Source organism: Lutra lutra, chromosome 11 (assembly GCF_902655055.1).
Source record: "Lutra lutra chromosome 11, mLutLut1.2, whole genome shotgun sequence".
NCBI lineage: Eukaryota > Metazoa > Chordata > Mammalia > Carnivora > Mustelidae > Lutra > Lutra lutra.
This window is the reverse complement of record NC_062288.1, coordinates 96,731,547-96,754,179: the sequence shown is the minus strand read 5'-3', so window position 1 is coordinate 96,754,179 and position 22,633 is coordinate 96,731,547. Positions and strand designations below refer to the sequence as shown.

General features: G+C 50.6%; 1 gene segment (V, D, J or C); it reads right to left on the bottom strand.

Annotated features, from left to right (window-relative positions):
• Positions 1-14,149: 14,149 nt before the first annotated feature.
• Positions 14,150-22,633, bottom strand: part of LOC125080658 (T cell receptor beta constant 1-like) — a 116,975-nt gene continuing 108,491 nt past the window's right edge. The window contains 5 exon segments of the C gene segment in view: positions 14,150-14,382; positions 14,662-14,768; positions 14,918-14,935; positions 15,475-15,864; positions 20,048-20,088. Coding sequence covers positions 14,362-14,382; positions 14,662-14,768; positions 14,918-14,935; positions 15,475-15,864; positions 20,048-20,088 — 577 coding nt within the window.

The following is a 22,633-nucleotide window of genomic DNA, read 5'->3' as shown; positions in this document are numbered from 1 at the left end:
CATCTCTGTGACTCTGTTTCTGGCACCACATCTTTCTCCAACTCTGTTCTGTTTTCCCCTTCTATGGTTAAGGATTCTTGTGCTTACATTGAACACACCTGGATAATCCAAGATAGAGTCCCTATTTTAAACAAAATGTATTAGAAACCTTAATTCCATCTTCAGCCATAATTCCCCTTTGCTATGTAACCAACAGACTCACAGGTTCTGGGAATTAGGATGTTGATGATTTGGAAGGCGCACTACTCTGCTTACAAAAGCCATTTCTACTTACTGGTCTGTTGTGAGTGACATGTATGGACTCAGGACCTGGTTCTCCTCACCCTGGAAATTAGCATAACCCTCCTCTTCAAGAACCTCTGAGCTTCTGATTCTATACCTATCTCTCATTTCTTTTCCTGATCAGTGTGGAGAGGCCAGGACACAGAGAAAGAGAGATTAGGGAAATGCAGGAACCCCTCCTTGGCCGACTCTCCTCTCTTTCCCTTAGTCAAAGTAATTTTTAGCTCATTCATAGAGGAATAGACTGACCCTGCAAGTGTCTTTTTCCAAATCCATCATTTAGGCACAGATTTCAGTATTAAAACTAAAAAGAGAAGAGTTAAATTTATTGTCAGTCTTTTCATGTATAAAGCTTTATTCTTTAATGGTATTATTCAAAATGGTAACAAAAGGATTTGAGGGGAGGCTTGCCAGAGAGGCGGGCACCCACCTAAGAAAATTGCCCAGAAGGGCAAGGAGACAACAGAGCGCGGTTCAAGCCAGCCTTCAGTTCAGCTTGTCTGGCTGGCACCTCCTCATCCTGGCCAGAGATATGTCTGGTTCCTCTCTCAGCTGTAACAGAGTAGAGGAATCATATTCTCATCCACATTTCAGTATATGAATGACTTGAATGAATTGAATGAATAAGCGATATTACAGATGGGGACGGAGAGTGAGGAGCTATTTTTCTAAGGCATGAGCCATATGGAAGTTGCTCCAAGCTACTGAATTGTGACAATCATGAGAGAGTCGGGAGCCAGCTGGCTTCCCAGATCTGGATGACATGTCTGTTCGCCCTCCAGTCTGTTGTGCCGTCTCTAGGGAGGAAGACCACGTTGCTCTCCATGCGTGGTGATGACACTGAGCCAATGCAGGCAATGAGTTACGTCAGCTCTCATGGGCTGTGCAGGACCCACACATCTTTAGCTGGTGTGAAAGCCTGCCAGCCAAATGGAGAGATGATGTGATCTCATCAAGGAGAATGCTCCCTTCACCCTGTATCTATCTGTGGCCACCCCCTGTCTCCCTCCCTTCACTCGCTCAATAAAAATTCCAGGGGCAGGCATGAAGGAGGACAGAAAGGGAAAGGAAAGGAGAAAAGAGGCTGTGTGTGTGCCTGTGGGCATGCGTCCACCTTGGACTCACTCCCTCCAATCCTGACATGCATACCTTTTATATTGGTTTCCCTCAAAGGACTTTTGAAAACTGAGAGTGAACAACTAGTTGGCGATAGCAATTTTTCATATGTTCTAAATGTTCACAGAATGCACGCTATGCTTAGAACTTGATTTACCATTATTTAAATATTATAAAAGTATTCATTAAACATGGGAAGGATAAAAAACCACGATAGTCTCTCACAAATACAGTGTTGCACCTGATACTCTGTTAGAAACTAGAACCCCAACACTAACTTTGAATTGTGTTACTGAGGCATTGGCAATAATAACAAAGATATTATGTCATTAGACACCAATGAAATGGTGATGGGTCACAGATGCCTGATTTGCCTCCAGTTCCTTCTCCCTATTAGGTCAATTCTACTACTTCCTTTCCTAGGTACTCACCTTAAAGCACTCCATCACAGCCAACCCAAAGAGAATAATTGTTTTGAAAATGAATCCTTCAGAGGACATGGCATGGCACAGGAAGAGGAAAGAGGAGGTTGGCTGGGCCACATTGGCTGTCCTCCAGGCATTGTGGGGTCTTATGGCTCATTTCAACAGAAATGAGGTTCTACCAGCTGCTTAGCCAATCCTCATCCTCAGTTATTATGAATTGATGGCTTGGCAATGCTTCTCATGTGTCATTCCTTCAGCCCCCACCCTCCATCCCATCCCACTGTAAATCTCCCAGGCTGTGGCAGGCGCAGGCTCTCCCTTGAGTCCAAAAACCAGCCAACACTTGTAAGTGTTGCCTGCACCAGGCGACATGCATCTTTCAACCGTTTGGAGGTATTCTAATCCTCCTCTTAATCTTACAGATGAGAAAACTGAAGATCAGGGTTTCCTAAACCAGCAAGGAGTAGAGCTGTGATTTGAACCCAGGTCTATTTGATTTTAAGTCCCCATGATGTTTCCTCTAACCCATGTTGCATTTGGAGCACAAATGAGATGTAGGAAGGTCATTAGAGGCACATGGAACCCAGAGTCCAACTTTGATCAGTTCAGTAGTTGACTCTGCCTGTCCAGGTCTCAGATCCTGTGTGCCAGGGATGAAGAGGATATAGATGCCTTGGTTGGCTGTCAGAACGGCTTCCTTCCCGCAGAGCTGAGCCTTTTTTTGCTTTGAATACCCCGAAGACCTAAATCTCTTGAGCTCTGATCCACTTTTATCTCCTTTCCAGCTACACAGGTGACATGTCCTATAGCTGGTTTCTAGCTTCAGAGACAGAAATAATCCCTTTTCATCATCCAGCCGGTGTCACTCTCTGTTGGTTTCCATGACTCTCAGTGGTCTCCAGGGGGAGCCAGAGAGTCGTCTTTTGTTTACCGGTAAATAATGCGTCATTGGATATATTTACATACTAAGACTTCAGCAGGATTTCAGGGAAGATAAGGCAGCGGGGTAAAGCTGGTTCCCAGGGAAGATGGAGTGATTCATCATACACTTAAGAAAGGACCAGCCTCATTTCCTCCCCAGCTTGAGGGGAGATGATCCCTCTGCTCTGTGGCTGCAGATGTGAAGAGGCAGGAGGCCTGCAGCCATTGGCCCAGATGAGAAGGTGTCAACCCCACTGACTGAGCTGAGGTTGGCTTGAACTATGTCCTGCTGTCTCCTTGCGCTTCTCCTGGGCATTTTTGTAGGTGGGTGCTCTTCTCTCTGGCAAGCCTCCCCTCAAGTCCTCACCCTCACGCCAACCCTACCTATCCAGAGCCTCAGCTGTTGGAATGACTCCCTTTAGTACAGTCCTTCCATTTTCTGGTATAATATGGGACTTTAATCCTAGTGGCTGGCATGCTGAGTCTTGGTTTTCTCTTATCTTCTGGGAAAGATTTCGTTCTCTTGGTCTCCCCTTGCTCGGTGCCCTTCTGTACCCTTTGCCCTCCCAGTCTACTTCCTGCAATAGATCCCATATGCCTGAGCCGTGGAAGGACTTGAGCCACCCCTGGGTCAGGAAAGAAGGCAAGCTTAACTGGGATTCTTCACTCTAAATGGCCTTTTACCCTTCCCTCAGGTGTCAGAGCTCCGACCATCCACCAATAGCCACCTGTCAGCGTGCAGCCTGTGGGCGTCCTGCTTGCCCTGGAACACACCGTGAAGGGGACATCAGTCCCTTATCCGTATTGGTACCGGCAGTTCCCGGGAGGGACCCCAGAGTTGCTCTTCTCCTCCGTAAATGTTGACCAGATAGTTCGTGAGACACCGCAGAACTTCACAGCACTCAGGCCCATGGATGGCCAGTTCATCCTGAATTCTGAGAAGCTCCTGCTCAGTGACTCTGGCTTCTATCTCTGCGCCTGGAGTGTCACACGGTGGTGGGTGGGGCAGACATCTGTACAAAAACCCCACCCTCTCCTGCAGCCCTGACTCTGGGGCTGGGTGGAGGATACTTGGGTGCCTGATTATCAGCCACTGTGAGAACAACAGAATCAAGCCGGACTCTTCCGAAAGAACTTTACTAAGTTCTCAGGGAGAACAAAAAGATATTTCAGTGCCGGACCTGTGAATTGAGTACACGTCGTCAAATTCCCAGTGCATGGACGCACTGTCCTGGGCTGTTACACTTAAACCCTCAAAGTGAGCTGGACCTTGCCTCACACTCTCTTCTCCCAAATTCCTATCTGTCCACACTGGAGAGTGACAGAGGTGGGAAAGGCCAATAGCAGGATGTGGTGTAGTGACAGACAGGTGGGCAAGGACGAGGATGCCCACTAGGGTGATTTCAGTGGCTAATTTTCCTCACCTGGAGAGTCTCCTCCTGTTGATCTTCCTGCAGAGATAGATGTCTTGGGGAAGCTTGGATGAGGCTTTGTGTCGGGGAAGGGGCAAGGTGTTCAAGTAGGGTCTTGCGGACTGAAAGTGAGCTCCTGTTAGTATCAGAAACCATACGTAGGGATTGTGATTCTTGTTTTGGATTTTAGGCTTTTTAATTCGTATTCTACTGTGTCTCATCCCTTCCCATGTAGCAAAAGGGAGCAGAGAAGCAGATGGTGACCAAAGACATACAAAAGAGAGAACAAGATGAGGGCACACATGTATCACGGTAAAACCCTAAAAAAGAGAAATCACTTGGATGAGAATGAAGGAGAGGAAAAGGCTTCTGGGGGTGGCTGGGAAGAGATGCTTCGGTTCCCTTGGCAACCGAGTTTCCTTCCTCATCCCTCCCTTGTCCTCCTTATTCTTAACAAGCTTTCTTTTCTTATGTCCTCTGTGCTCCACGAGGGGGCACAAGAATCTTAAAATACTCTGTTCTGGCATCACTTCGTCTAGGACAGTTCAGACATTTGTTTATTTTCAGTACCTTACGATCTGCACAGGGAAATCTGAGACACAGAGGCATGGTGATCAAGACAGTGTTTACAAACGCCCAAGGGCTCCTGCTGCACCGTGAGGATCTGGTTCGGTATCACGCAGCTCGCACTTGCTGGGCACTCTGGGCCATCACAGGGACCAGAAAGAAAAACAAAGGGCACTCAAGATGGTGCTGGGCGTAGCGGTCCCAGCGTGGCTTCATCAAGGCACTTGGTTGGCTTTTTTCTCCCCCATGTGTGAAAATACTAATCTACGAAGACAAGCCGTAGTGCTACCACCACGAAAGTAAAGATGCGTTTGCAACTCAAGTTTGGTTCACACTTAAAAGTAGACAACGTTTCAGGCTGATGTTCGTTAGCGGATCGTTGAACATTAGCAGAGTCGGAGCTCTCCCTGAAAGAGTGCTGCCGGACTACTTTCAGCTAGTGGACTTCAGGATTTACAACAGGCGTAGAGTCACCTCAACACTGAGAGGATGGATAACGGAGCAAGTTCTCACATATGTCCCTCTGCTCCCCCGGTTTCCCATTATTAACCTCTGACACTGGTGTGGCACGTTTGCTACTTCTTAGGCTGTACCTGTCAGTGGTTTTTGACAAAGATACCAGTGTCCTGTGAACAATTCTACCTGCCCACATGTCCTGTGCTTTCCTTATTCACTCCTCTCCTCATTCCCTGACCTTTTCTGTCTGTATTTTTAAGGCACCTTGGTTTTTGAATCTAAATTTACCAGTTGGTTTTAACCTTGGGCTAATTATCTCATCTCTCTTTTTCCTCACCTGTCAAACTTCCCTCACTGGATTCAGTGTATTAAATGAGATGTTGGTGTTCGAAAGCCCTATTACAGGGTCCAATTTTCAACAGATATTGTATTCCTCTTTTAGCTTGCAAAGATATTTCGGTTCCAACTCACCCAAAAGAAAGACTTATTAAAAAAACAAACATTAAATTTTAGGCTATGTACCAAATATTTAAAAATGCTGAATATTCTTGGATGGCAAGCTGGTGAAACTTGTACCCTGTGTGGAGCGCATACACATGCTGGTGGCTTCTGGTGGGGTTTGATGCAGCTTCAGAATCCAGAACAGAGAGCTGTTCCTGGTAATCCCTACTCATCAAGGGGTAGGAGAGATAAGACAGGTTTTCATTCCCATAAGATGTTCAGAAGTTCTGGAAAACTTCACAAAGGAGAGGTTTTAGTGATGGTTAGCTTTTCGGGAGGCTAGCATTTAGACAAGCAAAATGACATTCTCAGCTGGAGAATCTGTTTGAAGAGAAACATGGAGTGCCCAGTGAATATTGTGAGTTCTAGAAAAGCAGTGAGTGGACAACCCTGATCATTGCACAGAGTGGAGTGACAGAGAGACAGGAGGGCATTACTAGGTAAGGGGAGACTTGTCAAGGGGAGGCTTGAAAGCCATCCAAGTTCCTCAAAACAAGTTAACATCCTCTATGTTATCTGCCCTTATTCATGAATAAGAGTCCTCAATCCCTAACGGTTTCCCTATGTCTCAGGACCCAGAAATCTGCCACCACCTTAATTGCAGGGGACAAAGGAAACCAGCTCAGGTTGGCAGATGCTGCTAGGAATTCATCACTCTCATGTGTGCCTGGGGCAGATGAATCTGGCTCCTTTATAGGAGAGCTTCCAGGACCCCATTCTTGGCTGACTTTGGAAGCATGCCAGGATCACAGTTCCCATGCACGTCATTCCTAGGCCACTGCCACGTGGAAGATCCAGAAGCCACGTGCTGGGGGCCAAAGGAGCTCCTCTCAAGTTGTTTTGCCTAGATCTCAGGCACTCATGGGATTGATAGGGAATAAGCCAGGAGCTCTCAACAGCTGAGGAAGATAGGAAGGGCCCAGCGTTGGAGAGCTGGTGGTGCTGAAAATGGGCTGCTTCGTATTTTTGTCCAGGATGATATGCTTTGTGTTGAGTATAGTGTAGCCCAAGCACCCTTACTTAGCCTGTGACATAGCCTATCATCTCTCACTCCCTCCTTCAAGGGATTCTCTCTGTCTGGTTCTCTGTTCTCTCTGCATTATGTTCTCCTCCTCCTCTTGGCCAGCTGGGATAGAAAATATCCATCACACAGTTCTCACAGGCCTCAGCAGGATTCTCCGGGAGTCCAGCACATAGACGCCAGCTCAGATACCCAGGGACTGCCCATGTTGATTATCTGGGGCTGCATTTCCTGTGACTCATTAGCACCTCTCATTAGATGAATGGAAGGAAGTAGGAGGGCACAATCGGGGAGGGGGGAGGCGGTGGGGGTGTACATTTTGGGAGCAGGTGGGAGGAAGGAGTTGCTCAAGTGATGTGGGGCCAAGAGGGACCCCAAGTGGGTCAGAGCGGTTTGCAGCTGTTTTCATTCTTCACTATCTCCATGGTGCCTGCTGCAGCCTCTGATCTCGGGGTCACCTCCAGCAGGTGCAGTTGTTGTGTTGGTGGTGGGGTGGTCTGCACGGGGAGCTGAGGTGCCTGGATCCCCCTCTAAAGGGCCTTTCCTCTCCCTCTGTGGTTCTATTTCCACTGCCACAGTGCTCACCAGAGGCTCAGCAGAAAGAGTGGCAGGGAAGGGTTTGGGGCAGGATGTGGTGAGTGTGGTTTTCATTATGCTTAGAAGGGGGGTGGGGGGGAGGGCTTTCACAGGCCCCCAGATGCAGGTCCTGCTAAATGTCAAACCGCATCCTGTTGTGAGCCCTTGAGATGAGCTAGGGGCAGCTGGGAGGCTGTTGTGATGTTGCTCAGAGATAAAGAGCTCAGCTGCCAGCCCTGGGCTCGAACATCCCCAAACCTGTCCCAGTTGTCTCCTAAAAGACCCCAACCTGCACCTTTTTACTTCCTGCCTTTGATTCAAGGCCACTGTCCTTCAAACACTATTTTCCTCTCCCCATTTGCCCTGCCTCCTTCTTATAGGAGGGCCAGAGAACAGGTTTCAGAGTTCCAGGAGCCTTAACGGTGGGGTTCCACGGTCCACACCAGCCTCCTCCCCCCAGAGACAGCCCCTGAGGCTATGTCACTGTGTGAATAATGTGTATCTGGCGAGAACTTGGATTCCCAGAGTTTTCTTCCTCACGGTGATCTGGGACCTGCAGACTTTGAATCACTGAATCTAAAGTACAGAGTTTGCAGGCTTTTTAGACCTCCTTTTACCCATCTCCTCCCTTCACAGACAAGGTGATAGAAGCCCCAGGAAGCAAAAGTAGAAAAAGGGCCATGCAGCTGGGGACAGAGCAGGACCAGAAGCTAATTCTCTGTGTTTGAGCAGCTCCTGGATCTCAGACCAAGCTTAGAGGAATATGGGCTCCATATTGAGCTGTGGTCTTGCTGTGAATTTTATGAGCCGCTTGTGGAGGAGTCCTTCAGGTGCAACCCTCAGACCTGAGTGGCATGAGGATGGAGGGGTCGATACGATGACACGCAGAATTAGACTCTTCAGAAACCAGACAGGTTGAAGAGATGAGCTGAAGAAATGTGATAAGGTTAAATAAGTACTCCCTGTCTCCCCTCATCTCCAAGCCCCCCAAAAGAGAAAAACAACTGTTTGCACCCAGGAAGGGTAGCAAGCGTATGGCTCACAGCAGGACCTGTGAAAAAGACCCAGGGTCTGAGTCAAAGTGAGTGGTGTAAGTGGGTACAGGATGTTGAAAATTGCCCAAAGGGCCTCAGTGTAGACAATACCAAGACTAAGGAGGTAAGCTCTCTCTCTCCTCTCTGTGGGTCAGAAACCACCTGGCCCTGTATTCTGTCTGAACAGCACGCTCTTAGAAAAGCAGAAGGGTGAAAACAAACATAAATGTTTCCAGAAGAGAGTGGTTGAGCTGTGGAGTGTTGGAAGCGCTCAAAACTGGGCCCTACGAGAAAAACATTGAGAGAGAACTGAACTATTTAACCAGAAAATAAACTTTGGGCTGATAATAATTTTTATAATAGTAGCTAATATTTATCGAGGCTGTAAGAGCAGCCTTGCGTGTCGTGTGCCTTCGTAAGGTGAAACCACCTAATGAAGTTGGCCTTGTGATTCAGCCCATTTCATAGGAAGGGAAGCTGAGGCTCAGAGGGGGTCACAAAGCTGATAAGTGCGGATCTGAGGCTCCAACCAGGTTCTCTCTGGCTTACAAGTGCATATTCTTTGTTACCATAATGTGCTGTCTCTGCTCTAGGCTTTTCCTCCTCTGCAGACTCCAGCTTTTAAAGGTGTTTTTTCTGTCTCTCATAGATGTGTAGACTCAGCTGGGTGAGCTTGCTAGCTGTCACAGGACGTGCTCTCCTGGGAGTATGGTGATCGCTAATGTGGGGTGTGACAGATAGGACAGTGAGACCGATGGATACGGAAATAGGACAGAATTCTTCGTGAGAGCCATCCAGTGATGAAACGGTGACTCAGGCAGATAGAGAGCTATCTGTTCCCAGGACAGGTCAGATATAACTGGGGGGATACAAGAACCCTTACCAGCAAGAGTGTGTGTAATTCCCAAACCCCGTCAAGAGGAAGTCTTGCCGTGGGAATGAGGGTGCAGAGGACCCAGCTGCAATTTCTGGAGTGGCCCAGGACTTGGGCAGAAAGGGTCAAGCCCAGGACCACCCTCGAGCCACTATTTTATTATTTTATTTTATTTTTAAGATTTTATTTATTTATTTGACAGACAGAGATCACAAGTAGGCAGAGAGACAGGTGGGGGCGGGGTGGGGGGGAAGCAGACTCCCCGCTGAGCAGAGAGCCCGATCCAAGACCCTGAGACCATGACCTGAACCAAAGGCAGAGGCTTAACCCACTGAGCCACCCAGGCGCCCCTCAAGCCACTATTTTAAAAGACCACTTCCTTCCGTCAGCGAGTCTGTTCAGGAAGAGTGTAGGTGCTAGGCCCACAGAAAGCCCCAGAGGGCAGTCTCCTGTGAAGACCACCCCTCAGACTCACAGAAGACAGGCTGAGATACTTAGAACTGGCTGAGGACGCCCCTGGGGCGGTAGTCATAGCTGTGGGCTCTTGTTGACACACGGACCCACTCACTTGTCACTGTGACCTCATCCTCCCCATGGAGGGCACCTTATTAGGACTTCAGGTACAATGAAAGTAAGGACAGTGGACAGAAATGGAGGAGAGTCCCCATGTGGGTGTGTGGTGAGCAGAAACTAAGTCCTCTGTTGGAGGGAGATGATTCAGGATATGGCCAGGTGCTGTCACCATAAATCCTCAGGAAAGGCAGAGAGGAATGGTGTGTTAAGGAACCTGGGGACCTCAGATCCATAAACACAGCTTGAGAACAGAAAGTCTCCAAGTTAGAGGGGAGGATATCCAGCCCTACACTGAGGCAGGAAATTCTTTGTGTTTGGGGCCCAGATGGGGTGGATAACATTTCAGATTATGGAGTTAAGTCCCAGAAATCACCATTCCAGTAGCTTCAGGAGACTGCCACAAACAATGGGAATGAATTGTAATTAAAATTGTTGCCTGGGCTTGGTGGCCTTCCATACCTGGAGTCTTCTTATATGGGCATAGGGTGGTTTCATGGACAGGGTAAAAGTAAACTTGGTCAGGAAGGTTGAGAAGAAGTCAATGGATGAGCCGGAGAGCAATTCATCTGTAGGTCGGTAGTGGTGCTAAGAATTGACCTGAGGGTTTTAGCCATTCCTGATCCCCATTAGCATCTCCTAGCACCCCTACATGAAAATACTTCGGCTTGAGTGTGTTTTTGGTTTCAAGTTCCAATCCTCTGTTCCCACATCCACCCCTAAGTAGTGACCTCATGATTTCCTCCTACACAGAACATTTAGGGCTGTGTGTCACACTGATTGGTAGAGGCTGAGATCAGTCAGGCTGCCCTTCCCTGGGTCCCTGTGGAAGAGGAAAAATAGGGAAATGCCTCAGGGCAGGAAAGGGAGATATTAATATTTACCAGGATCCGCTGCTCATTTTCCACCGTTTCTTGTTCTAAAATCCTTTTTGTTTTCTGTTTTCTTTCCCTCCTTCTTCCCTAATCACTTACTTAAGAGAAAAAAAGTCTTTGTCTCTTGGATGGTCCCAACACCTTCCGCCCCCATCCCCACTGCCCAGCCTGTGTAGCCTGGCCATGAGCAGGAGGAAGGCATGTGAGTCTTTCAAAGATACTTAGTGTTGATAGGAAAATTTTTCTGGGCAAGCGACTGTGGCTTGAGCAGACCTTCCCCACAGGAACCTCCCTCCCTACCAGGATGGTCTCCTGACGATGTGACCAGTTGGAGGCTCCCCTTTGCCTCTTAGTTTTTAAGTAAATCTCTAAGGGTCACAGGGTTGAGGTTCCTCTCCTAGAGTCTGCCCAGGGTGAGTCCCCAAGGTGGGAAATGGTGAGAACTTGGGGACCCGAGGCATCCTAGAGAAAGCTGGCTTCTAAGTCTCATCACTCAAGAAGCATGCCTTGCCCTGTACTGGTCTCACTTGTGGAGCCTGCCCCTGGGCTACCTTCTGCCCACAGGTTTCTTGGATGGTATGAAGTTTAGATGAGCCTTGAGACTAGAACAGGCAAACATGCCTAGGCCCATGAGGGATTGCTTCAGTGCTTCCCATTCTCTGGACCCAGAAATTCTTTGGAATTTGGAATTTGGAATCTTTAATTGGAATGGGAGTGTGTCCCAGTTTGCTGGGATAATCCTGATTCACTTCTTTTTTTTTTAAGATTTTATTAATTTATTTGAGAGACAGGGTACATGCATGAGCGAGGGGGAGGGGCAGAGGGAGAGGCAGACTCCCCACTGAGAAGGGAGCCCTACACGGGGCTCAATTCCAGGACCCTGAGATCATGACCTGAGCTAAAGGCAGCTGCTTAACCTACTGAGCCACCCAGGTACCTGCTAATTCATTTCTTTTGTCCCAGAATCCTATCTCTCACCCTCAGTAGTGTCCCTACTTGTGCACTAAATGATATGATCACCTCTCATCTAACCTGTCATTGCTCACTTTCACCTGGGGAAGGATGGACAGATGCCCAGAATTGGTTCAGAAGGACCTACTTGGATTCCAGAGAGAGGGGCAGAGGCAGAAGAGGTTAACATCCTAATGCTGTAAGTTGAATATTGGGGAGGCTGGGGATTGCCGTCTGAGGGAGACAAGAAAACAGATGTAAGGATATGGGGAAGGGGGCTCTCCTTGGGTCAAACAGGGTGTGCAGTGGGGACCAGATGATGTTTGTAACTTTCTCCAGCTGATTGGTATGTCTCATGGAGCAGGAGGGTGGGGAGTCATTCATCCGCCTGAGGACATTCCTTCATTCTTCATGTCCCTCACGTTGGCAAACCCCAGGTGCCCACAGGCATCTCTGCCCACATCCACCCAGCTGCTAATGCCCCTGCTCAGTAAACCCCAGTGAGGATCACCAAGCCTGTAGAGCCCGTTTTCCTTCTGTGTGGGGTTTTCTTCTCCTCCATCTATGTCCTGCTCCTGCTCACCCTCCTCACTGCTCTGCACCCACAAACACCTGTCCCACGCCACCCGCTCTGGTCCATACAATGCCTTCTTTTCTCTGAGAAGCTTACTTGTCCCTTCAGCTGCTCCTCTCCCAGTCCCAGCCTTGTGAGGAGGCACCACGTGTGTCTAAAGCATAGGAGGCACGGCTCTTGCAGGTGCTGGTCTAGCACCTAAACTCTGTCCCCTGTTTTGGGGCTTTTAAGTCATTATAAAAACAAATAAGCAACAAGAAAAAAAAAAACTGAGCTGCAGTTTGAGACATGTAGAAATAATTATGACTGATGGGAAGTTACAGGCATGTGAAGGGTTCCCCAGGCCACCTTTGCCCTGGGCTGTGTCCTTTCCTGGCCTGTGGGAGCTGGGTCTGGAGAATCCCTCCCCTCTAGTTCCTGGACACTCAGTGCTTTCAGGTGAATAGTGGCCCCCGAGACTTCATGCCCACCCAGAACCTCAGAAATAAGGTCTTTGTAGGCGCATGTGTCAAGGATCCCAGGATGAAATCCTTCTGAATTCAGGGTGTGTCCTAAATCCAATGACTCCCATCTTGATACAAAAAAAATAAGGGAGAAATCCAGGCACAGGGACATGGGAAGGTGATGTGGAAGCAGGCATAAGGTCGGAGAGATGCCACCACAGCCAAGGACTACCAAGATGCCAGAGGTGGGGAGAAACAGAGAAGATTCTCCCCTAGACCTGTTGAAGGGAGTGCGTTCCTATGGACACCTTGAATTTGCACTTGTGACTTCCAGAACTGGGAGAGAATAAATTCCTACTGCTTTAAACCATCAAGTTTGTGATCCTTTGTTACTACACTGCTAAGAAACAAACACGCCCTTTGGTCTGTTCCTGGGGTCCTACGCTGGAAATGGGGTGAGGCTACTCCATGGTAACCCAGTGACAGTCACACCATTCTGGCTATTACTTGGAACAAACTTCCTGGATTTCCATCTTCAAGAGAATGTGCCACGTGTCACTGCTTACCAGTTATTCTATCTATGAACTGTGGCTTCTTCACCCGCGGAGGAGGGAGGACATCTGCTTCCAGGGACATGCTGGGGATGAATGGGGACAACACTGGTGCCAATGCCCAGCCCCAAACTGGGAACAAAGGAGGCCACCAATAAGGGACTCCACCTTACCCCTCCCTTCTTGGCTGCCAAACTTCTTTCTCACCCCTAACTTCCTGCCTAAACGAACCTATCTTTGGCCTCTCTCACCGGTCTGTGGGTCTGTGTCTTCTTTCCCCTGATTGCATCCCTTCTCCACCCCATCTCCCCCCAGTGCAGGGTTCTACTGCAGTGAATGTGACTGGATTGGAGAGTTTACCCCAGTAAGGTAACTGTCACTGCCCCTGGCGGGTGTGCCCGACATGCTGCATTTGGGGTGGCCTGCTCTCTACCCCATCAAGGGAAGGGCTGCTCAGGTACAACACCTCAGCCCCTTCCCCATGCCTCCCTCAGGGCCTGAAGGGATGCTCCCTTCACTGGGCTTCACTTATCGGTAGCTCCAACTCTGTGCCTTCTTTAGGATTCTAACCTAGGGATGCAGAATAGAGCTGTATCTTCTGCTGAAATCTCAAAACAAGATGAGATGGGGGCATTCAGAACAGACACAGATCAAACCCAAACACATGACAAATGAAATTTGAGTCTGGAATTGAAAAATGACCAAGCATTCAACCCCATAGGCTGCCCTATCCTGGGCCCTGTCCTGAGGTGGGGTTAGGGCTCGCCTCTGCCCATCTTTACACGGGTGTCCCCTGCTCCTTGCCCTTTGGACCAACCCGACACTCTAGGAGCCCAGAATGCCTGGGTATGGACGGTGGAACCCATTCTCAATCAGGATGAACAGGAGCCAGAAGCCTTGCTTAGAAAGAAGAGTCAGTCCCTCTGTATGTGGCAGGGGTGGGGCCTTCCTTAAATCTTTAAAGGACAGAACTTCATAGATAACCCGGAGACACAGCATGGCCTGGCAGGACACTTTTATTGTTTTAGTCTATTTCCGTTTCAGGGTTGAGGAGCTCAGTCTGCAGGAAAGCAGAGAGAAGGGACAGATATCCCAGCAGAAAGGAGATAAGAGGTAGAGAGAGATTAACTTCTAGAAACGCAGACTGGAGCACGTTAGGGAGAATCTCAGGGACGATGATGAGCAATTCAGGGTGCATTTTCTGAGCTGGTCTCAGGAACCCTTTCTCTTGACCTGAGGAAGAAAGGGCATGATTAAATTCCCACGGGCCATGAACAGCAGGAGGGGGCTCAGGGAGCCTGACTCTCGAGCTGATTTTGGTACAGCTGGTTGACTCTCCCCATCGTCTGGTGCAGCATCCCATAACGATCCCCATACTTTCTCTCCAGTCTGGTCGTCCTATTATAATTTCCTTGAGATACAGGATACATCAGGGCTGAGTCACCTCTGAGATCCCCTCATGTTCCATGTGTGATGTTCAACCTGCCTGCCCTATCCTGCCCGCCTCCTTACCTTGGCCATCAGCACCAGGGCACTGACCAGCACAGCATACAGAGTGGCCTTCCCCAGCAGGATCTCATAGAGGATGGTGGCAGACAGGATGCCCTGCTGATAGGACACTGCGGGTAGGAAAGGAGAGCACATAGGGACCTGTGAGCACGTGACTCTGGCCTCTCCACCCCCACCCTAGGGTCCATGGTTCTCCATGCTCGGCTTCTGGGACAAAACCATGGGAGACGCAGAGCAAGCAGAGGAGACGGTCACTTACCCGAAGTGAAGCCACAGTCTGAAAGAGAGAAGGGGGAGGGAATGGGTGAGAGGCCCCATCTTCTAAAGCAGACGGAAAGTTACCAAGTTGGGCGCACCTGAAGCTAATGTAAAATTATTGGGAAGCTGTGCTTCCATTAAGAACGAGCCAAACACAAATGCTAATGCAGCAAATTAGCCTTCTGGTCAGCACGGACCCCAGGCTCCAACTGGGCTTCTCACAGAAGAGACTAGACACAGAAGAGACTAGACTAGACACCTAGACTGTCTTTCTGGTGCTGTGCCCGTGGAGCCATGCCATCCTGGAACTCTGTGGAACGTGGTGGCACAGAGGGGTTGGGGGCACCCCCGTCGGTGCTGAGCCACACAGGCTCACACAGTGAAGGGGGAGCCCAGCTGCAGGGCTCTGCTGGGCTGAGGATCTGAGGGAGGAATTAGCCCCGGGGTGCCCATTCACCCTCATGCTGGGCTTTGGTCTTCCCGCCCTGTCCTGTGTCTGCCTGGGCACCGCCTTTCTGTGCTCAGCTCACTCTCTGCCCAGCCCCCAGACCCGCTCACCTGCTCTGCCCCAGGCCTCGGCACTGACGATCTGGGTGACGGGTTTGGTCCCTTTGTCGCTGGGCCACTCGTCATTGTCCCCGAGCCCGTGGAATTGGACTTGGCAGCGAAAGTGGTTACGAGGGTTGTGCCAGAAGGCAGAGGACACCCTCAGCCGGCTGCTCAGACAGTAGCTGGAGTCATTCCCATCCAGCCGCTCCTTGTAGGGCTGAGGGTCCGTGCTGACCCCATTCTGGACCTCCTTCCCATTCACCCACCAGCTCAGCTCCACGTGGTCGGGGTAGAAGCCGGTGGCCAGGCACACGAGTGTGGCCTTCTGGGTTCGGGAGGTCTCTGCTTCCGATGGTTCAAACACTGTGACCGTGGGAGGTTTGACCTTTTCCAGATTCTCTGCAAGGGAAAAGGATTTGCGACCAGGACAGCTGATTGGGGTTGGTGTGTGTGTGTGTGTGTGTGTGTGTGTGTGTGTGTGTGTATGTATGTGAGAGAGACAGTGACAGAAATAAAGAAAGACAGAGAGACAGAGAGAGAGCTAGAAATGGAGTCATCATAAAGCAAAATTATATAGTAGGTCCTGTGTGTTTGGGCATCACTGTCCCCACTCCTCTGTAATTCTTCTTCTGTCCTGCCCGTTCTTTGTACTCACCCTATAGACATTCTGAGTAATGTCCCCTCATTGATGTTATTTGATGTCTTTTCCATCAGTAAGCGCTTACCTGTGTTTCACCCTATTATGTAGTAGTTATTAAGTGGTGTGAGCACAGGATTGGAATCAGAATGGTAGGATCCAAATCTTAAAACTGACTTTGCCCATGAATGTGACTTTGGGACAGTGTTTTAATTTCTCTGCATCATTTTTCCTGCTTGTGAAGGGAAAATCTTGACTTGACTTTCCAGAGTGGCCGTGGACATTAAGTGACATAAGCTTTCAGACAGCCCCTGTCCTCAGCCTGGGAATTGCTTTGAAATCAAAGAGGCTGAGGAGTAAAGGGGAACTGGGGATCAGGGGGTCATCTGATGGCTGGGGACTCTCCTCCGATGACAATCTACAGATGGCATATTGTGGACTCAGGTGAGGGTACCCTTTTGTTTTATGGTGTGCTCATGAGAATGTGAGATTTTCTGACTTTTTTTGTGGGTATGAGGTCATCCCTACCCATTCCTCTACCTCCTGAGGCTCCTCAGCTCCGAGAGCAATCTCTCCTTAGGTCAAATTCAGGGATTCGTCAACTTTCTTTGCGCCTTTGCTTCCAAATGTTATACTTTTTTCTACCAGTCAGCTTCCTAAATAAGCATCTGAGATCATCAGAGTTACGTCTTGCTAGCAGCTGCCCTGATATAATTTTTGTCCAAGGCCTCTCCTCGGCAGAGTCTTGGGTGAAGGCCCAGACCACCCTCTCATTTGGCTGGCTCACTTCTTCTAGGTCTGCTCTCCATTCATTTTATCCTTCTCCTTTGCTTTCCACTGATTTTTGGGGTTCATTTCTTAGCAATTCTGTTAAGATGAAATATCTCCTTATGAGAATCTAATTTAGCCTGGAAGATGGAGAAAATGTCCTTCTAACAGACACGTCATGTTTCTCTGGATGGGACCCTACTTCCAGGGGCAGCTGCATGAGTGTGTGACCCATGGATAGGACCCCATGCTTACAAAGACCCTTGGCTTAAGGGCCACTGTCACCCTTGGCTTAAGGGCCACTGTCACCATCTTGAAATCCTAAATAATTCTTAACAAGAGCCTGGCTTTTTCATTTTTAGCTGATCGGGCTTCCCAACCTGTCAGCTTCCCCTCCCTGCAACTCCTTCTTGCTAACCCCTACAATGTCTCTAGGTCTTTGCTTTACCAGAGGCGGTAACATGCTAATAGCTGCAAGGCCCAGCTCCCCCAATCTCTCTGCTCAGCCTGGTGTCTTCACTCTTGTCTCAAAGAACCTGGCTCTGAAGTTGTAGCTGCTCTCCCGGGGCACTACGGAGTGTACTCCTCTGACCCCCACCCAGTTAACAAAGTCCTTTGAGTCATGTGTGATGCTCCCCACGATGTTTACTGATGTAACGGGCAGGACAAACAGGACGCTCTGAAGCCCTTGTCTACACAGCTCCATGCCAGGGCAAGGTTGGATTATCCTTCCTTGTTTGTGAGTCCCTGTGGGGTGTGGGTGAGCTTTTCTATGTGGGTGTAAGTGTATATACTAGGGAGCTTCTGTTTGTATATGCTGTTTGTGGGTTGGATGGGTCTCAGGCAGAATTGTGAAGTTTATGTCTCATGTTCCCAATCCACCATGCGCATCTACTCGGCCCTCCCCTCCATGATCTACTTTCCAAATTCCTGTCCCTCCTCAGGCACTGGTCTCACCCTCTCCCCTCACTCCCCAGTGACCACCTAGGGGAAGGGTGGAGAAGAGAAGGGCCAAATTATAACAATACACCTTCCCTGGATACTGTACATGTAGGGTCTCCTGTTAGTCACCCTTACAGCAATGGTAAGTGGTGGGTATTGCTGATGACCTTGTGTAGTGGAGGGGACTGAACTTCCCACAGATTCATTTGCCCAAGGTCATTTGATCATCAGCAATCCAGGGATTGGGATCAGGTTTATCTGGCTCTAAAGTCTGGTCTTTCCCCCACCCCTGCTCATCACAGGAATCTGGCATTTCCTCTGGACAAAGTCTAGCTGAGCCCCATCGGATCCAGCATAATGACACTCTTAACGACAAATGAGGCTTGTTGTTGTCAAAGAATCCAGGTTAATGTACCACTATCATGAGTTTCTTCCCCTCTCTGGCCTCAACATTCTTGTCACCAGGTGATGTTTGAGGCTCATTTCCAAATCTAGGAGCTTAGGATCGTCCTGGGAATTTTCCTCACCTCACAAACAAAATATCTGCATTTTAACATATGTTTGCAACAACTGAACCTCCTCCACCACTGAGCTGTTGAGGCTGAAATACTTAGTGTGAGGTCCCAGATTTCAGGCTGGGGGGCAGAGGGAGATATGGGGGTGGGGATGCATCCCAGGGGCTGAGGGTCCAGTCCAGTCCGGGCAGGAATGGGTGCTCTAGACACCCATCAGGGGGCTCTCTGGCTTAGGAGAGAAAGGCAGGGGTTTTCAATATGATTTTAAATGCTAAGCAGTAAATCAACCAACCCTTCTTGTTTTGACTCTTCTCTCCACTGACGCACATTGAACTGTTTTCTGTGGCCTCTCGAGTCCTCTCTTGCTTCTCGGTCCTTTTCTCCTGTTCAACGGCCTCCCTTCCATCTACCTCTCCCAGGAGCCGGCTGGGCTGGATGCCCGCCAGTCGCCAGTCCCATGCTTATCCCTTCTCTCCTCCTGCCCCTCCCGCTCGGTCGGTCCCCCTTCTCCGTAGCAGCTACACCCCTTCTATGCCCCCTCCCCCAGCCCCAGTTTTCCCTTCTCAGTCGCGTCCCCCAGTCCAGCGGCTCTGAGTCCCCATCGATGCTCTAGTCCCCCAGGCACTCGGCCCCTAAGTACCTCAAAAGCAGAAAAAGAGCCCCACAGCCCCCTGACCCTCCACCCTTGTGCGGGGCCTCGGAGGACCCGGTCCCCGCCCCCCGCAGGGCTGACCCCGCGGACGGCGGACTGCGCGTCCCTGCCTGGCCCACCCCCACTATCTCCCGGGTCCGAGGAGCTGCGGCGCGCACGGGGGGAGACGCCCAAATCTCACCTATGACCGTGAGCCTGGTGCCGGGGCCGAAATACTGCTCATAGGAACACAGAGGCCCAGACCCGCACGCAAACCCCCGCAGCGCCCCAGCCGCTTCCCGCTCCCGCTCCCTGCGCGAGCCCACCCCGGGCCGGGCCAGGAAGGGCCCTGGGGTCGCCGCCTTCCCTTCCGACCCCGCAACCCTCGTGTCGGGTCCCGCGGCCACTCACCCGGGACGGTCAGCCGACTGCCGGCCCCGAAGGACAGGGCGGAGGCTGCAAAGCGGGGCCCCGGGCCCCCTCCCCAAGACCCCGGCCGCGCCGCGCGCCGCGCTCACCTAGAACCGTCAGCCGGGTCCCCGCGCCGAAGTACTGGGTATTTTGGCTCACAGCCCCCTGGCTCAGCACAAAAACAGGCCCGCCATCCGCTGCCCCACCGCCCGCCCCGGCGCCCCCGGGCCCCCTCGCTTACCTAGCACCGTCAGCCGGGTGCCCCTGCCGAAATACAGAGTTTCTCCACTCACGGCCCGGAGCCCCAGCACAAAAATCTGGCGCTGCCCTCTCCCGCCGGCCCTGCTCCCTCGAAGAACCGGGAGTCCCGGCCCAGGCGCTGAGCCCCGCCTCTGAGCACAGCCCCTGACGGAGCCGGGCAGCTGCCCACCTGTGTCCATCCCACCCCGCGGAGCGCTTGCCCCCCAGCTAACCTCCTTACCCAGAACCGTCAGCTTGGAACCGGCCCCAAAGTACAGCTGTCCTGTGTTTGCACAGCTCTGGGGACCCAGGCACAAACCCGCCTTCCCAGACTAGGGACCTGGAAGGGGCCAGCACCCACTCCTCTAGGGCCAGGGTCCTGAGGGTGGTCCAGGCTGGGCACCCCACCCGCCTTCCCACCGGGAGAGGCTTTCTTACCTAGTACCGTGAGCCGGGTCCCTGGCCCAAAGTGCTGCTCGCTGTATAAGCACAGTGGTCAGGGGCTGCCAAGAATTTCTGCTCCTCCTGCTTCCCTTGGCACAAGCGGGGGATGCACTGTCCTTCTCCTTCCTGGGCTTCTCTCCTGCCACCTCCAGAGCTAGCTGGACATAGTCATCTAGATGCTACAGGAGGTCATCTCCAGTTTCAGAGGAGAATCAACTTGGCTTGGGGACAGTACAGTGGAGGTGTAAAATGAACTGAGCTTGGTGCTGGGGGTTGGGGCTGGAGCTGGGACATGTTCCAGGAAGGACCCTGTCTCTTACTAATAGGACCTGCAACTTTTCTGGCCTTCTTTCCTTCATCTGAAAAAGGGGGTACTACGTTTTGTGCAATGTTGTTGTGAGTTCTTAATAAATAACGCATGTGTAAGTACTTTTGTCAAGGGCAGGTTTTTATGAAAAGTGCTGGGTGATGACCCTGATTCGACGTGTGGGCCCTTCACGTTCCTGGGAAGCTGTCTGGAGCTGGGAGATGTAGAGGTATTCACCCAGTCCAGGTCCCTGCAAGAGCACATCAGGGACCAGCTCTAGAGACACCTCCTAGCCACTCCCCATCCAGGAGCTGTGTTCCCAGGGCAAGGTGGAGGTATTTTCTGAGGCAGAGCTTTTTGTAAAAGCACCCCCTCTACCTGAGTCATCGTGCCCCCCCAGCTCCCACAATGTTACAACAGGATACAAAAATGTTTCTTTCCTTCTGGTCCCCTCCCCCCCAACCACTGGGCAGAGACAGGAAGTGCAGGTGACAGAGGTTTGACTGAGTGGGGCTGGGAGCCAACTCAGAGTACATTTAAAGTGGGGAGGGGCTGGGGAAGGTCATGGTGCTGGTGGAGGGAGGGGAGGGGCAGAGAGGCTGTATGGCAGAACATACACCTCTGTGAGGAGACCCTCTGTGTCACCAGGTCTCCCCTCTGGGACTCACAGTGCCCACCTGCACAGAATGGCATTTATAGTGACGTGGGGTGGGAGGAGCGAGGGGTGGACTCCAAAAAACAGGTGACGGCAGCTTGTGGCATGGGGACAAGCAGACTCTGTAATTCCCCACTGCTCCCCGAACAGAGTCCAAGCTCCTTATGCTTCATGTATCCCACACACTGCATGAACACCTCCTATGTGCCAGGCCCCATGCTGGTGGCAAGGACCTGAGTTCACCTCCAAGGTGCACGCACCAGCCTGCCTAACATCTCCTCCCTCCTATCTCTGAACCTCGTCCCCATCCCTGGCTAAGCACCCTCAAGTACCTGACCCTGTGGTTTCGGCTCTGGTTCATGTCTCTGACTGTCACAACCACCCTCCCACAGGGTTGATTAGACCAATTCTTTCTGTGAAGAGTTTGCCACATTCTCAGACGCTTCCCTGATGATCCCAGTAGGAAATTGAGTACTAGCCTCTGACTGCATTTCAGACAGCTCTCATTTCTATCGGAAAGCGCCACTTTGTATTTCAACTGTTTCTATTCATGAATGATCCCCTCCAGAACAGGTAGGCTCCCTAGGGACTGTGACTTGGATCTCCTTATTTTCTTGAAGGTGAATAGCAGGACATTGCAATGATGTGTGCTTGAGTGGGTTAGTGCACAGGCACATGTATGTAAATACATGTACACATACATATGTGTTATAAAAGTGTGCACACACATGTGAATGCCTCATGCATTGCAATGGAGAGAGAAAGTCATGCGTTCCAGTCCCGTGAGCGAGAGAGTAGATGGCTAATTCAGGCAAAGAAACACCTGAGAAGGCTTCTTACAGGGGATGATGTTGGGGCTAAATCTTCAAGAGTAAGTAGGAGTTGGAGTACTACTATGCCTCCAGGTGATGGAATGCAAAATAGCCTGGAAGCAGGTGGCTCCAGGATGCAGGGTGAGAGGAGTGGGGCATGCACGGAGCGAGGTAGCAGAGGACCACTGCCTAGATGCCATCCCCAGGACTGTGCATCACCACAGTGACCATGAGACAACAAAGAGCTCTTAGAGGATTCCTCGAAATAGCAATAGGGCTGACTCTTGGTTTTGGGGACCTTTATTTTCTATCCTTCCAGGAGTGATCAGGGCACGTTTTTACACCCATGTAATTCACTAGAGAGAAACTCATCAACAGATTTGTAACGTAAACTGGAAGACACATGTGCTACTTGAGATTCCAACTCCAAGTCAGTGCCTTCTCTTCTTGGCCGGGAAGCCTGCTTGGTGACAAGAGAAGACAGTAGTGTACTCAGGGAGACAGTTGAAGGGAACATGGGTGATAGCTATGAAGGCAAGCTTCTTAGCCACAAATAAGTGACCGGTTGTTGGGAGATACACCTGTGGAAGTAGACTCTTCCTTAGAGCAGCTTGGTCCAGGTAGGACAGGAAATTCTTTTTTTTTTTTTAAGACTTTATTTGAAACAGAGAGAGAGATTACAAGTAGACAGAGAGGCAGGCAGAGAAAGAGTTGGGGGAGCAGGCTCCCTGCTGAGCAGAGAGCCCGATGTGGGGCTCGATCCCAGGACCCTGAGATCATGACCTGAGCCAAAGGCAGAGGCTTAA